Here is a 17,344-nt window from a genome sequence, read left to right as displayed (position 1 = left end):
CTGAGCAAAAGCTGCCTCTCCCCAGCACCAGCTCAGGCTGCACACACAGAACATCTGTTGGGTGGCTTGGGCAACGTTTTCCTTTGGCTAATGAAGCTTCTCCTCAACCCTGCAGTTTGTGATATTAAGATTCAAGCCCTGGTCACCTAACTAGGAGCCAAACACCACACAGCTGGAGGTACAGTGGCCCTGGCAGAAGGTGCAGGCTCATCTGCATGCTCTCCCTGCAGCAGTTCAGTCACAGAAGGTGACCAGCAGCTCTGCCCGTTGCTCAGGTTACAGTTAGCCACATTTTGATCCCTGCAAGGTGCAAATGACTGGAACTACAAGTGAGATGCATAAGCAGTGACAAGGGTAAACCAAGAGCTCTTCTTACTGAGCCCACCATACATATATACAGCTAAAATAAAGGCTCCCAGCTGGTTCCCATCACTTACTTTACAATACATCCATAGCTGGCCCAAATGTGCATCAAGCTCTCTGCAAGATTTAAAGGAAAGCCTGAGACTATCAACATGAACCCTCAAAGACAAAGGATACAGGTGATGGAGCACAAAAATATAACAGGTCCACCATCTGGTCCTCCTCTCCCCACCCTTGAAGAGCCTTGAGGTTTCAGGAGAGGCACATTTTGACCTCTCTCTTTCCACACTTCCCCTCGCTTCAGGTTCAGCTGTGCAAGTGCAGTCCTTCCAACCAGAGAGGGACTCCTTCCAGGATCAGTCATCACCATCACCGAGGCTGCCAGAGGCACTTCTAGCAAAGCCAATGCATCCTCTCCAACCTCTGTAGAGTTCCCTAGATTAGCCCTTTCCTCCCTGAGGACAACAGTTTCCTGCAAGCAAGAGCATTAACTGAAATTCTTCATTCTGGAGAGAGCCAGCATAGTGGGAATATGAAGAACCACTTGCAGTTGATGCTGTGAGACAACACCACATCCTGCTATCCGAATTCCTCACCCTTGACTTCAAATCCTAAAGTTGTTCAAGACTTCTAAGAAGAGCACAAAGCTACTCAGCAGATTTTCAGCTAATGAATCAACACAAGCTGTCCAGGAAACCAGAAATCCAGCCCACTGGAATGCTGCAACCCCAGAGAGGGGGGACAGGCAGTACACTAGGAAGGAAATGAAACAGCAAACCAGAAGGAAAGGAACGTTTCAGCACTGACCCCTCTTACCACAGTTACTGTGCTGTGTCACACATTTTGGGGGGGGGGGAAAGCAACTTCAATTTGTTTTGCACAGAAGCATTCACGTTCTTTGAGTGTGAATTGTGTTCTGTGGTGCTGACACATGTACATTTTTAAAACAACTCGCTTTTTGCAAAAACAGTAAGAAAAAAATTGTTTTATTTAAACGTGAATCAACATTGCCACCTAGTGACCAGGAAACCTCCTCACTCATGACATTTACACCATCCATCAGAACTACATTTCTTTCCCAAATGCTAGAGGTAGATGTTAGCAAAACCTATCTGGAGATGAGATATCTAAAATGGAATTGTGCATCTTTGATAAGCAGCTTTCTCCTCCCAGGAAGTTCAATTTTCACTACAGAATTAAAAGTTCACTGCTGGCAACTTCAATTTCTCCAAACAACAGAATTTGACTTCCTATTAATTTCTCACACAGGCAAATGGTGGTACCATGTCAATCCAAGAACCCAAAGCTATGGCAGCTACAAGCAGAAGGTTAATGCACTCGAAAGGAATTTCAGTGATTAGCAGAAATCTCTGCTGGGGAACAGACAGTTCCTGGAATATTGCATGAGAATTCATTGTTGTGGCTAAAGTTACGCAAGACGCCTTGTAGCTTTAGTGCTAAACACTGATATGGTGCTGCCTTGGCCCACTGGCACCAGATGTAAGCAGGGTTCTGCACACATCCAGGACACTGGGAAACACATTTCTATGCTTCTATTTTTCCCCAGAACAGATGGTGCAGAAGTAGGGAGTTTTTCCCACTCCATCCCCCCGTCAGGCCTGACGATTCTCCCGTTATGGCGATTAGCAAACTTGGAGAAGCACAAAGATCTTCTGCCCTTTGAATGGTTCACATTTCACTGAGCTTTTCCAACATGGTTTTTATCACTCCCATCTGAATCTGTATTCTGGCGACAGCGTAAAAGAAAAATGCTGATGCAAATTCTCTTAAGGACAGCACGGAAGGTTGTTTCAGCTCATTCTCCAGAAGTTTCATTAGATAAAGGATAACAATTTGGTTTTATGCCTTTTAAACATCCAGCCCCCTCTGTTCACCTAAAACATTTCTGTATATGCAAGAAGACAACCTATGGCATCCATAAGCTTTCTTAGCCAACATCTTCCAAGGAAAGAAAGGAATACTGCTGTCTTTATCAACAGTGCCCTGAAATTAATCTGTGCAGCCACACACTTTTACAGACTATCAGCAGGATCCAGCGAATATTTCGACTGCTGCCCCATGCAGCCGCAGTAGACAACCATTCACCTGCTACTAGGAAGTGTGAGTTGTCCTCCCATCTCTCCTGCCCAACACTCCAGAAGAGACTAAACAGCAAAATATCCCCCAATTACCTTTCTGCAGCGGGGATTAGGGCAGCTGAACCACTTCACACCATTGTCCAGTAGAGCTGGGAAGTTACAGAACGGACACCTGCAGCCCAAAATAAGATGCCATTAATGAAAAGGGTCAAACATATCTTTGCTGAAAGTGGATTTAGTTAAATAGCTATGTGGCAGTTAATAAGGCTGCCAAACAAATGCTTGCCGCCAGGATGTGCTGACTACTGCCTTTTTGCTCATACTTCTTCGATCACTCCCTGTTTGCAATCAAAATATTATAAGCTCAGCAATGCTTTTGACCATGTAATTTAGAGGATCAGCACAGAGCTGCCAAGTCAGTCTTGGGGGAGACAAGTCTATTGAATTTTAATCTGCTCCTAGTCAAAGGCAGACCAACCTGAATAAAAACAGACCTGGGAAGGCAGAAGCCTGAATTTATAATACAGCTCTTTGGAAGCTACATATCTCATAGTCAGCACACATTTAGGGTTTCAGGGAACAATTTTTTATGACAGGAAGTGCAGTCTGCATCCTCTGCTGGACACTTACCTGACCAGCTCATCTGCACAGGCAGCAGCCACCTCCTCCTCAGCTTTCCGCTCATAGTATTTACAGAGGATGTTCTCTGGAAGCACTTTCTCCAGCTCGCTGGTGGGGAATGAACACGTGCAACTGCCTTCCATGCAGCTGAGCTCTGACTAGGGTCGGAAGGAGAGAGCTTAGGTTTGGTATGATAGTACCAAAAATCAAGACTCAATACTCAGAACAATTACAAGTAAACCAGTGCAGAGTCTTGCTGACAGAGAAGAGAGCTTAAGTCAGCAGGTGACTGCTAGAGAACGGGTTTACTACAGAAAGAACAAGACTAGTTAAACAGATCAGGCCACAAACAAACACTGGGCATGAGGATGCTGTTGCTAGCTGGGAGCACAGTTCACACTGTGACCACACAGCAGTCTGTTATTACTGTATGGTCCCTGTTCACAAACAGCATGTTGCATTCGTGTCAACACATATAAAATACAGCTGTCAGTGTTCATGTTTACATGAAATATAGATCCCAGAGTACAAAAGCATCCCATAGTTTGATTGTTGTATCTCAAGGCAAAGGAGCGTGCACACCTCAGAGCAATGACTCGTTTATAGCTCAGCTAAGTACCAGGATAATTGCTAGTTAAATTGGAGACTAAGAAGGTTAGTTGTATCCTAGAGGAACTAACCCTCAAATTAAGTTGGGATCACAGTGACGTTATGAAGGACAAATACTCTTAGCTAGGAGAAGACTGGCCAAGTCATAAATAAGAGTGTGTTCTCTGTGCAGATACCATTGGTTTATTAAGTAGAAAATAAAAACCAGACAAGTGCAAGTTATTGTTGTTACTATGAATGCTGTAGAAAGTTTTCCCAATAATCCAAGTTGCTGAGCACAGAGCACAAAAGATGGAGGTTAGCAAAAAACTGAAATCCTATTCAGCAAAGATCCCATTGTGAAGCTGTTGGCTTCACTTGATGGTGAGTCTGACTTGTTGGATTTGCATTTCAGGACACAACTGCATTCAAATATTTCCTGGGAAGTGCAGTCACATCTGATTTAAGCAATCACATTACACAAACAACAATGTGATCTCCCAAGAGCAATTTACCCGTTATCCTTTTGTCCAGTTGGAAAATTCTTACCTTCCCAGAGCCAAAGACTGCCTCCTGAGCATATTTAATTAGGCACTCCTTACAGAACAAGTGACCATCCGCACACTGAGTTAGCTCTTCAAACGCAAACTCCCCATAACAGCACCGGCACTCTATCATCTGACCATCCTACAGCCATCAACAGAGGTATCAGCATCATCATCATCAAAACATCAATAGCTACAGCAACATACAACTGCAAGCCACAAACAATGGCAATATTAATTCTAACAAAGAGCAGCAGACATACAGCATTCCATTAGATATCCTAGTTGGGGGTCAAAACTCACTAAGCACAACCAGAAACTCAGTTTTAAGTAACTTGGTATCTACATGTCCTGCTTGACAGGTTTCAAAACTCTACAGAACACATGGTGGTTTAACACTTCTTAGCTTACAGACAGAGAAGCATCCTGGGTTCAGGAAGCTGCAATTGCAGGGAAGCAGCAGAGAGTACACACCATTCACATGGGGAAAATCAAGCTTCAGATCTGTTACCCTCTAAAGGAACATTCACTCATCTGCCTGGAGAGACCTTGTCTTGGCCTCTTTGCTGCAGGGGTGGAGAAGCTTGCCACTGTTGAAAACTTCTCCAAAGTTTAAAGAGAAATGGGCATTGAGAAAGAAAAGGTAATCCACAGCTGCTGAACTGATCTCTAACTTTTCTCTCTTTGTTTAAAGGGAATGACTTGATTTGCAGGTTTTTACAGAATCCTTTCTGCAAATGAGGAAGGGCTTTTATCTGGCAGAGCTCCAACAGCAGCAAATCTGTTTTAAACAGTCCTAATAGTGGTAGGAAGAGCAAACCTGGTACTATTCTATTACAGTGTTTGCTCTGGTCAGTAAAGAAACAAGCAGCAGCTGATGGAATTACTACAGATCGTTACATGCATCAATACTGTCTTGCTGGACTCAGCTCTCCTCTACCTTTTCTAAAAGCCAGCCAACACACACTATGCAGGTTTTGCCAGTTCAGCAAAAGCAGCACAGGGCAAATGCAGCTTCAGAAAAGCTCCATTCCAGAAACCAAAGGAGCCTGGGAAGTCGTAATAGCTAAACAGTGTCTCTGTATAAGGTGAACTCAAGGGACCACATTATAGATACTGACCTTCTGATACTGCTCCTCATTCATCTGCAGAGCAAGGAGAAAGTCTGCATGCTGTAAGAGACATGTGCATCTGTAGTTACAGAATGAAGCAATTTTCCAACTTCTACACTCTTTTACATTATCTCAGGACTTACAAACCACCATAAAAGGTCCACTGTGTGCTTACAAAATCCCTCAGCCCATCCTTCCAATCCATTAAGCTATTTATGATTCAGCTAAAACAGATGGGAGAAGCAAAGGCAGCAAGAACAAAGAACCAAATTCTATATTATGGAGGGCTGCTGGTTCAGGTTTCCACGGGCAGAGATGATCTCACCCAATCCCCCCCAAGAAAAAGCCCCAAGGAACATTAGCTTTGTGTTTAAAAGGAGACACCATCCATCTGCCTAAGAGATAAGGATCTTTAAGAAGCTGCTTTAGAAAGGACTGTAGGTGTAGAGCTGTGAATTCCAGTCTTCCCTCAGACTACGAGGGGAAGACAACACACCAGTGGGTATTGCAGGGTTCTGCTTCCAAACACATGGTCCTCAGCAAAGGACAAGATGTTCTGGAGACACAGGACTGCCAATTTGTGAAAGGCAGAGGGAGTGGACAGACTGCCTTGGGCCTGGTTATTATTCACCACCAACACTGAGCTGCAATTACAAGCCCTAAAGTAGCAGAGAAGCCTGCTAACAATTAGAAAAATGAATTAATTAGTAGAGCTTTTACTACTTGGTAGCTAAAAAGGTCTGTAACGGTGTTTGCAAGAGCAGCAGCTACGTATTTAAGTAAATATGAAACTGTGATTAATTTTTTTTCTTAAAAAAATGAGTTACTTGGCAAAAGTGAGACATCTTAACAGGTAGTAAAGGGGCAAAGGTAGGCAGCTATTCAGCATTTTGTTCAGCGTTTGAATATCTTTAAGAGGTTGATTTCCATGTTTAGGGTCAAGACCCCTACAGTAGTTGAAGTCCTTTGCACCACAAGATCAAAGGAGCCCCTACCACTCACCTCTGCCATCTCTTTAACTTTCTGCTCATAGAATTCCTGCTCCAGTAGCACTGGTGGGAGAAGAGAGAGCTTGTCATAGGACCTCCAGTGCCGTCTCTTATTCTCCAGGAAGAACATGCGCTTCTCAATTTTCACATCCCCTAAAGAAGAGTTAAAGGCACAAGGAAATGGGATGGAGCAGCCAGAACAAAGCTTAAATCCTTCTTCCTCCACACAGCACCAGCTGCATCCCTTCAGCAACTCAAGCAGCACTGTACCAAGCAGAGGCACTAATGAAGAATCTCTCCAAAAAAAGATACCAGTCACTGACAGAAACATAGCTTTTTGGGACCACATCCCTTTTCAAGAACAGTACTTTCTGCCACAAGTCAGTTTTGCTTACAATAACGATGCAGAGAGCACAATACACACAGCTTGGTATTTACCTTGCTCAAATTTGAAGTCTATATATGAATACTGATTCATTTCTTTCCTCCTTTTTCGTTTCCCACTGGTTTCGGAAGACAGCTCCTGCCATTTTTTGATAGCATCTGAAAAGGCCTAGAAAACAACATACAGACTTAAATCCTGTCTGTTCCTGAAGCAAGCAGCAGCACACACCTCAAATGGAGACACAGTACAAACGTGTACATAAGACTGATCCAAAACCAGAAAGCCAAACTCCTCATATAGAGGCAAATATACCTCTTCCCTTTGCTCACCTTGTTGCTTTACGTATTCATCATTCCATAAAAACAAAATAGTTGAATGATACCTCACAACACCTCAGCTACTGACTCTAGTACACTTGGTGTCCACTCTGATGTGACAGAGGTGGTTCGGCTTTTTATTATTGTTGGGTTTGGTTTTTTTATTAAAGAAAAAGACACTCAACCAAGCAAGTGAAGAGACAAGGAGTCTTTGTTTTAGTTAAGTCCTGTAAATAGTAGAGAAAGAAGGTCAAGCAAGAGGGACATATCAGAGGAGTAGATCCAAGTCAAAAGCTTGGAGCCACATTTACATTCAGTTTGTTGATACTTAAAACAAGTATCTTCACAGCTCCATTACAGTGAAACTCTTATGAGGAATGCAGGACTCATTCCACAATCCATAAGAAGAAGTGAGACTTGGGCTTCTTTTCACTTAACTAATAGCAGCAGTTAAATATTTTAAGATTTAGCTAAATGTCTGGGCTTTATTGGCAATTATACTGCACTCCAGTGGCAATGTACAGGAACATGTCTCAGTTTAATGCATCACCTACCATCAACTAGCTCGTGTTTCCCCAGTTCTCCTCTTAGGGAAAAGTAAAAACTTCCTGCAGCCTCCTGTCTGGCCAATAAATTTTGTAAGTCTCTACTAAATGGATTATTTAAAAAAAACCCCATAACCACAGACTAACAGATGGTCTAGTAAGGCAAAAGACATCACACTGCACTCCACAGACACAGGAGACAACCCTAGGAAAGAAAACAGACTTGAACTGGAGAACCTTTCGTGTGATTGCATAGTGTCCCTTGAGTTCATGTAGTGCCCACTTAATGTCTTGGCTGCTCAGCATTTTGAAGTCTGCCATAAGGAGGTCAGCTGCCTGAATAAAGCACCGCTGATCAAGTGGGGCAAGTTTGGAAAAGTCAAAGTAGTCCACTTTAGGCACCTAAGGAGAAAATGCAAAAAAAAGTATATAAAAAGGCTGCTATAAATACACACAAGAACACTCCAAACTGCTCTTTCAATGATCAGGACCTTTTGCAAGACCACCCAAAACTCAGGTTACACAGCACATGGCTCTGAGCATCAGCTGAGAGTGCAGCATGAGTGTGAAGCCTCCTGGTCTACACACTTGTGTGGGTAACCTACCCTGAGCTGCACCACACTGCAGCTCTGCTCCTAGCAGCACCCACACCACATAGCTGAAGGCCATTGAGCGTGGCTGCACGAGACAGCGAGGACAAAATACATTTAGGTTACTATAAAGGGTGAATAACATCATTGGCTCAAGGTTGAGAGATGCTTCCAAGCGTAGAAAGAAGTATTCAGTGCTTGTCTCTCAGGCCACACACAGCTATTTCAACATACTCAAGACAGTTCAGAGAGAATTTTTTGTCAAATGGAATTAAAAAATAATTTTAAAAATATCAAGAAGCTGTAGGGAGTTTTGCAGTTATGAGGGTGAAAACAGGCAATGCCTAAAGGCCACACAAGAGAGACCTTGAGGGCCAAGTCTACTTCATGTGACAGAATGATCAAGGAATTGTTGTATCAGTTATCAAATGAATGGGGTGGCTGACAGGCAGGGGCTCACTGACAGCAAAAGCGCAGACATGGTGCAGCTACACAAAAGCAAAACAGGAAAAATCTTAAAGTCATCTTGCAAGCAACTAACTATTGCTATTTAACACCATCTTAAATGCACCTAGAGGCCTCCTATGAAAGTACAGCTCAACCAGGCACTCTGCAAATACACACCAACAGCACCAGACATCCCAGGACCAGCGCGGGCTGAACAGACTGGATGTGAGGCATGCTGTAGATGAGGATACTCTCACTTGCCTTTGTCTCATCTTGGCTGGCAAGCAGGCTGCTGCTGGGATTTAAAACCACTCTGCCTTCCTTCTTTGGGTAATCTGGATTTTCCAGAAGAAAGTTGCAAAGTCTGAAAAGATAAATATAGTTACTGCAGGGTTTGAGAGTTCAGGTTCATTCCTTGTTTGTCCAATTTTTAGTAGCCTATAATTACCAGGCTGAGCAGGCAAGTCACAGCCTGCCCTGTAAGAACCAAGGGAGATCTCAGACTAGAGCAAACTTGAAAGCAAATGACTGAGAATTAAAGTAAAGAATGAACAGCTGTATGACTGCAGAAGGCAAAGCAGCACATTTGTCTTTCAGTAATTACATTTACATAAGAGAAGCCTGTATGGGTGAGCTACTAACCAGCCTACATCTCTCCATGCCAGAGGTGACCAATCAGCCTTGCTGCCCCACTCACATCAACAAGTAAAACCACCTAAAGTGGTACCTCCTTTGAGCACATGTCAAATCCTGCACGACTAAGAGTCAAGGTGTATTAACTTCCAGCTGCTCCAGAATTAACATGAAGATCATACAAGAAAGAACAGTCACAGCATTAATCGAAACCTTGCTGCCATCTCCTGCAGCCAGTACAAATGCATCCACAGAAAAAGCACATGAACCCCCACAAAACCTGTGAAAACTTGATGTCTTCCTTGATAGGAGATTTCAGATTCAAGTTTTAATTAAAGCCTCCAGTCTCTATCCACTTTAAGATTAAAGACAGAAACAAGTTTAAGTACAATATGTACTGTGAACACAGGTTTCATTGTACTAAAGCTTGAAATCACACCAGCATTGTCCAACTCCCACTAGAAACTGCTCTAGTGAGAACAGTATTTAGAAAATAATAGCTTTTAAAGAAATAATGCATTTATAAAGAAATAAAAACTTCTTTAAGAATGCATTCTAGCCTGTAAGTGCAGCACACCTGAGATCATAGCACCAACAATTATAACTTTGTCAGGTAAACTTGGTTTAATTGAGTATTTCAGCTTAGATAAGACTCTAGCAAGTAGTTTCAGAATACATCATTGCCAGAGATCTACAAATACTTCAGAAGCCCTTTTGAAAAGGAAACTTGCTGTAGGCTGTCTGTCTGAATCAGACCTTCACAGCTTATTCTCAGCCATCACTAACCAGCTGTGCTAACTGGGTCAAGTAACAGAAGCTGTTCCTCAGTTTCCCCAGCTGTAGAATCACATCCTTCTGAAAGGAGCTAGGACAAGCAATTAACATTTGTAAAACTTTCTGAATGAGAAGGTGCTAGGTTGCAGCAAAGACATAATTGCAGCTAATTTACATTCCTGATGTCAGAAATCAGTCCCTAATTAAGAAAGCTGAACTGGCTTGAAGCATTAACCCACTATCAAAGCGTGATTACTTTAGCCCTGCTTTCACATTCAAAGCAGAGGCATTTATTTTTGTTTAATCAGGTATTGACATATTGAGCCAGAAGCTTTTGACTGAGTGTGAATGCTTCAGCACACAAAAGCTGAATAGGTGATACCCTGCTAAGAGGAGCTCCCACTTCTTATCTTTCACATCAGCTGAAAGTTTTAAGACAACGGAAAAACAACAAAAATATCTTGGTACTGAGAATTTAACAGCTTCCAGGCCTCCCCCTTCCATCCCTTTTGTAAAAGATAACTGTTTTAATCCAACAAAATAGAAACTTCAAGGAGCTCCAGGTTTCAGCCCAGGCACAGTCAGAACACACTGGAACTATTCTGCATGTTGCCATCCCAAAGCTCAGGATTTTCAGAGACGTTAACCTTCAGTGTCTGACAATTAGTTAAGTGGGTCCCAGCGCCCAGTGCACGCACTCTCACAGCACTGTTCATTCATATCTGCACCACAGGACACTGAGCCAGTTAAAAGCCTCATCCCTGCCCAAACCCAACCACCCTTATTTATTATATTTCAAGCCTGATTCAGCTTGACATACCATGGAGATCAAAGAGACCTTGCCAGCGAGGCTGACCAGTGCTTTGACCCATTTGTTCTCATACAAAAGACGCAGTGACAACTCAAAAGATAGTTTGGTTAAAGGAATAAAAATATGAAGAAGAAATCTTTATCATCCAGTAAGTGGGTAACGCACCACTGAGCAGACACTGTAGATGGCCTACAGGGAAGCCTGTAAGCACCTTTTCATCTCACTGGCTCTGTGGTACACAATAGGAGAGAAGAGATTTCAGGAGCAAAAAGGGAAGGAACACATTAAGACTGATAGAAGCCGTTACTGGGATTTAATTCTATCAGGCTTCACTAAAACCCTGCAGCACACAATAACAAGTCTTTTCACACAATCTGTGAGAGGGTCCTGCAGCCAGATGCTTCACTTCAATGGCCTGATGGCCCCAAAGCATGGCCCTACCAGTCCTGCACACTGCCAACGCAACCATCCACACCAAGGTGCTCCGAGGACGTGCTGCAGCCACACGAAAGCTTCTCTCATGCTGACTATGCCACTGCTGTGGGGAAAGCACTTTGGAAAGACAAGGAAGAAGTGACACAGTCTGATGACTTTCTAACCAAGAACACTGGGGATCCAACTTCACAACACAGGCAAAGGCAGCAGAATGGGAAATCTAAGCCCAATGGATAGGATCACCCTTAGCTCCTTGCCAGTTAACTTATTTATGGTCCAGTAACTAAATCTAAGCCTCACACACTTGAATACTGCTTAATTAGTGCCCTAGTTAACTGGAAAGGGCATCGGATTCATACAAGACAGAGTGAATACTCTGGCAACCAACACCTGATCTTCATTCTTGTATCACATCATAACTAGTTTCAACATGTTTGAGATAGCAGGGACAGTTGCAGAGAAGGAGGGGGAGGCAGCCTAGGATCAGACATGAGTCACAAGTGATTTACTTCAAAACACTCTCCCCTCTGTGTTGCTGCTGCCGACACACACAATCCTTTGCTCTTCAGCTGTGCCAGCTTCACCCAAAAGGGTAGGGAGATTATGCAACTTATCTATAAGGTTAATGACTTTTTTTTTTTAAAAAAACCCCCTTTTGATTCTAACATGACTTCCAGAGATATCAAGCATGATGAACACTAAGGTATTATTAAGCTGCTAAGAAAATTGAGAAAGCAACAGTTTTCATGCTGATTTTCCACTCCTTTTATTTCCCTTAGCTCACATTTCTGCTCAGTTTGACCAAAATCAGTCCATCAAGTGGTATCTAGAATCAATCCTACCAGCCCTTAAATGTGTTTGCTCTATTCTATCTGCAAAAAGTGATGCGAGATAATTCATACAGCACTTGATTAAGGAAAGGAGATAAAAGCCAACGCCATGACACTAAATAAGGGAGTCCAAAACAGTGTCAGCTTTATCTGGAAAAAGCCAAAAGCCAGTGAAATGAAGAGGCAGGAAACGATTTTCTCCAACTCAAAACTCACCAACTCACCTTCATACTATGTTTTATAGAAGTCATCTCAACACCTTAATCCTGACACTCACCCTTTTTAAGAACACTGGGAATAGTTAAGAGAAAATTATATGTAATATCTTTAAATAAGCAAATGATCTTAAAAGCGGAGAAGCTACAGCACATCGGAATCAGAGAGGATTTAAGAAAAGCTCTATTAGAGGGAAAAAAAAATGTCTCTTCTTTGGCACTATAAATGCAGTGCTGACTCTCAGCCTGGATCTGCTCTAGAACAGCATTATTAGCAGGTGAGGAAATGGAAATGTGACTGCAGCCAGACAGTTGTACGCTACACCCTGGCTCTTAGCTCTCTACTTACTCATTTAAGTCATAGCAGTTCTTGATGCTGATTAGTTCTTCAATATATTCCTTCTTCACATCTGGGAATCTTGCTTCCTACAGTAGGAAAAACTAAAGGTTATGTAGGTATTAGAGAAGCTGTGCAGCACAACCTTAGCAACAGCACCAAAGACAGAGATTTATAGGCAATTATCTAGCACACTCCGAAGACAAGGGCCAAAATGGATTTCAAGAGACCATTTATATCCATCCAGCCTGGATACTGCAAGCTGTTGGCTTTCCTTTGCTCCAGAGGGTGATTGCTAACAGCTCTTTCTCACAAGAAGAGTATGGGTAGTGATGTGAATGGCCATAAGCAGCAGGCCTAACGAGTGATTCAAGGTGGATGGAAAGAGGAGAGGCACGTAGGTATGATCTACAACACAAGCAAAGCCAATATTTACCTTCAGACAGAAGATTAAGGAGTTCCAGATTGCATGCTGAAATACAACATTCCAAAGCAAAAGGAAAAAAAACAACCCAACAATAGGTCTATCCACCCAAAACACCCAGACACACTAGCAACGAGATCAGAACAGACAACAAACCTTCACTGGCATTTCTGCAGAAGCTCTCCCAGCATTAGCCACGTAGCAAAGAGCACCCTTCACTGCTCTCCCTCACTGGGTTTCTGCACAGGTATCAGAATCGATTGCGCCACACGGTGTTTTGCTTGGCAAGACTGAACTTGTCAGGGTTGTCAAGCAATCCTGAGAATGCAGGAGTATCTACTTGCCCATCTCAAAGCAAGTCACTGATCAACAAGGCCTTAGTTGGAAAGAACTGAATTTTGTTGGATTGCTACTTAAAGAGTATTTTCCTCAACCTCAGTTTTCCCAAACACAACCAGATATGGGATGTGGAAGGAAAACTTGGAGTGGACACGGGTGGGGGTATAAGATACAGAAAAATGCACTTGTTTACAAAAAACTATTCCATAAGGCATCAAGAGACCCTTCCTTCCAAGCAAAGGGAAAAGTGTGCACTGGAAGGGAAAACATGAAACATGTGGAAGCATCAGCACTTTTATTTATTTATTTATTTTTTAAACATACCCCATGTTGCCCAAGCTGCTGAACATGTGCCACAGGTTAAGGAGTACACTTCCTGCTGGTTTAGCTGTTGTAGGTAGTGTCCCTCATGCTAAGCTTCACATGCAGAGTCAGAAAGGAGCGTGTGGAGTTAACATACATGAGTCCTCATGCTGTTTACCCAGTAATTTCCCTGCTTGGAAATGTACACTGCAAGGGCAGCCATTAGCCCTGACCACTACAGTGGCCTTAACATGGCCATGGAAAAAGCTACTTTAGGAGAGCTGGCTGAAAGAAGCCATGGCCCTCAGCTGTGTGTGTCTCAGTGTTCTCTACCTCACCCTCTAGCCCTCTGCCAGTGTTTAGTGTCTCAGTTTTGCTCATTTAACTCTACATCCATTCCTAAACCAGCTCTACAGAGCCAGACAAAACCAAACCAGCAGAACTGAGAAGGCAGTAGCCTTTGAGGGAACAGTCCCCTGTTATTTCACCTCACTGTGCCCTTGAGACCCTGTAATCTGTTCTGCTAAATCCCTCTGTCCAACAGCCCATCCCAAAGCAAACAGTGCCCTCAAGGTTTGCATCCTCTCACCACTTCTGCCATAGTACTGGGATTAGTCTTTCAAATCAAAGTTTTCCAGGACAGTTCACTTCATGCTCCTCACTTGGTGCATAGCTGAGCCTCAGCCAAAACAAAGAGGATTTGCAGCTGAAATCAACAGGACTGTGCTTTGAGCATGTGAAATGCTACATACCTTGAAAAACCTGTCTGAAAATAACATGCACACTGAAGGCAAACAAGCCCTGGGAATACTTACAGTCTCTCTGATGAGCAGCTCAATGAAGTCTTCATCCTGCTCAGCAGCTTCTTTTTCTGGCACATTACTAGAGTCAAGTTCTTGAGAGCCCTGTGCAGGGAACGCTGGACCTGGCTGTTCATTGTCTGCTGCTGCCTGCTGACCCGTTTCTCCTGGTGGATGCGCCGGCTGTGGCGAAGCAGGACCTGGAAACCCATCCTGCTGTGGTGCAGGTCGGGGGAAGGCTGGCCCAGGAGCCTCCTCTCCACATGCCCTCAAAGATCCTGGGTCTGCCTCAGGCTGCCCTTGCTGAGAAGCACAACCATTTACTACAGTGTGGGGCTCACCCTCCAATGGCTGGATGTATGGCTGATCCACATGGCTGCTCTCGTGGATCTCCTGGTCTGTGGTACTTGCAGCAGCTGTTCCTCCAGGGTTTTGTTCTGTCTCCAAGTCCTCTCCTTGCCATCCCTGGGCTTCCACCTTTGCTTCCTGTCGCGGTGGAAGGTCTGCATTCTCCAACCTAACAATTTCTCTGTTAACAACAGGCTGTGGACTCTTTTTTATTGCTGGAAGCAAACTTGGGCCAGGCTCCTGGTTACTTGTAAGTTCAAACCTGGGGCCATTAAGCTCAGATGGCCCAGGCTGCTGCAAGGCAAGGTTCATATTCTCATCCCTGCTTGGTCCAGCACTGCTCTCCACCACGTGATTATATGGGTCTCCCTGGCACAGCAGAGTTGAGATTTCATCTTGCAGATAGATGTTCCTCGAGGGCTCGACAGCACTTTTAGATCCTCCCTCTCCCACAGTGTTTGCACCCTGCCATTGAGCAGCAGGTCTGATGACATTGGGACGCAGAAGCTGCTGATGCTTTGAGGTCTAAAAAGAAGATAGACAAGAGTAAGTAGAGGTTCTTCCCTGCACGTCAGAATGCTTGCTCCAGATTCTCTTTTGCATCTAATCAAATTTCTGATGAGAAACAGATGAAAAGTTTGTTTAGTGAGGTGCTCAACAAGGCATAAAACTGCAACCCACATATTCTTTGTTTCACTGAACTCCATCCTGAGTCTGTCCCCAGGTGCTAAGAGAACACTGGCAGAACTGGGGATGCACAGGACTTTTCAGACAGGAATAACTTCCTGAGCTCTCCTCAGTCCCCACTTCCCTCCCAGTAAAATAGTCTGAGAAGGAAGAACTAACTGATGGCATATTTGCATTCTCACCAACTTATTTAAACAAGCAGCAGGGACCTAAGCTCAAAACATTAATCTCTGGCCTTGTTCTTGCCTCTGGCAGACAGGCTGCTGTATGTCAACAGTCTGAGTATTCTCTGCTACCATTTTTGACTAAGAAACAGAAAGGTCAGCTTTGCAATCCATTTTCTCAATGCCTCTGGTTACTTTAACAGAAAAGTGGAATATATTCTTAATATAGCTTAGATATGAAATTACACACTTAAAATAACCAGGGTAAGCTAAAGCCTTTGGCTCCCTGCTGTGTGACTGCCTGTGCCAGTGGAAAGAGATTTATCAGGTGGGCTGGCTTTGTGGAACTGCAAAAATCTAGGTGCCTGGAACAGCCCAACAAGAATCCAAACAGCACAGAGAAACATAAAGCATACAAGGTCAAACAAGGCATGTTTTGAAAACACACTTTCTAAGGAACATCAAGTCCTCTTACAAAGTACTCCATCCACTTTTCTGGATTTAGATAGGTAACTTTAGGGAAGCTACAGCCTTTGTTAAGTAGAACTTTAAATACAATACAGTTTAGCAGTCTAGTTCTCCCCTCCTGTGCCCAAATTATGATTAAACACTTAAAGCCAGCAAAATGCCACCATTTCAACATTCATTTCGGACATCCTAAGTAAATCATTGTAACTGGATAGGACTCTCAAAGGCAAGCATCATATTTGCACAAGAGTTGGCTATAAAGGCCACGATTAAAGCAGGGCAAGTACAAGAATGAAAAATTACCCCTGTCAAGATGACTACATCATCATCATCTTCCTCACGCTGCTGCTCTGCTGGCGTTTCCAGCAAAGGTAATTCTTCATCCGAGGAATCTGATATGGTGATAAGACCTTCGTTCCTGCGGTTTATCCAGTCTGTAGTAAAGGTAAATAACTGAAATTACAGGGCACATGGACTGAAACAGCTGAAAAAGCAATCTGCACATTTGCATCGGAGCAACAGGGAAGAAGCACTCAAAGGTCACTGGCTCCTCTGTTAGTGGAACAGTTACTGTTACAGCCACTCCCACCTCCTCAGCCCTCTGAGCAAAACACCTGCACAAATCATAATGGCACATGCATGAAACAATCACTCACTGACACTTAGGCAGAGATTCTTCCAGCCCAAACTTCAGCATTTTTTTTAAAGAATTGTTCTGAACAAGCCACATACAGAGTAGTTCAGAATTTTTGCAGAGAAATCCTGAACTTTCAGTATGTCAGGGATGATACGTTCTCTTTTATTGAGATGCAGAGCATTCTAGTGGAACCATGAGGTTCCCTGTGCAATTTGGCCTCTTCTGAAAGAAGGACTTTATGCAAGTCTGAGATAGGGCCCCTGGCTGTGGGTGCAGAAGATATCCTGCTGTTAGATGACAACCTTGTCCTTTAAGGCTTGTCAAGAGTGGAATATAGATGTTACTGAGCACAGGCACTGGAAGGCAGGAGAGAGACTCAAGTCAGAAACAGAGCATTCCAGTACTGCAGGGACAGCATACAACCATCCCTCCCTACAGCTGGACACAGCATTTCTGCTTTAGCCTAAGAATTGATGAGAATTCATTTGTCACCTTCCAGGCATACACAGTGCATTGGGTTTGCGTGGCAAGGTTTTGG

General features: G+C 43.5%; 1 protein-coding gene across 1 annotated transcript in view; it reads right to left on the bottom strand.

Annotated features, from left to right (window-relative positions):
• RNF216 (ring finger protein 216) overlaps positions 1-16,622 on the bottom strand; it is a gene marked incomplete at its 5' end in the record, with an annotated part of 61,507 nt that extends 44,885 nt beyond the window's left edge. The window contains 11 exons of the mRNA XM_010169137.1: positions 2,556-2,634; positions 3,093-3,241; positions 4,221-4,358; positions 5,338-5,388; positions 6,331-6,470; positions 6,756-6,870; positions 7,802-7,966; positions 8,863-8,965; positions 12,649-12,725; positions 14,518-15,375; positions 16,473-16,622. Of these exons, the coding sequence (XP_010167439.1) occupies positions 2,556-2,634; positions 3,093-3,241; positions 4,221-4,358; positions 5,338-5,388; positions 6,331-6,470; positions 6,756-6,870; positions 7,802-7,966; positions 8,863-8,965; positions 12,649-12,725; positions 14,518-15,375; positions 16,473-16,622 (2,025 nt within the window). The remainder of the gene's footprint in view (positions 1-2,555; positions 2,635-3,092; positions 3,242-4,220; positions 4,359-5,337; positions 5,389-6,330; positions 6,471-6,755; positions 6,871-7,801; positions 7,967-8,862; positions 8,966-12,648; positions 12,726-14,517; positions 15,376-16,472) is intronic.
• Positions 16,623-17,344: the final 722 nt, after the last annotated feature.

The sequence above is a fragment of the Antrostomus carolinensis genome, unplaced genomic scaffold (assembly GCF_000700745.2).
Source record: "Antrostomus carolinensis isolate BGI_N321 unplaced genomic scaffold, ASM70074v2 scaffold11930, whole genome shotgun sequence".
In the NCBI taxonomy this organism is placed as follows: Eukaryota; Metazoa; Chordata; class Aves; order Caprimulgiformes; family Caprimulgidae; genus Antrostomus; species Antrostomus carolinensis.
This window is presented reverse-complemented; position numbering and strand designations above follow the sequence as displayed.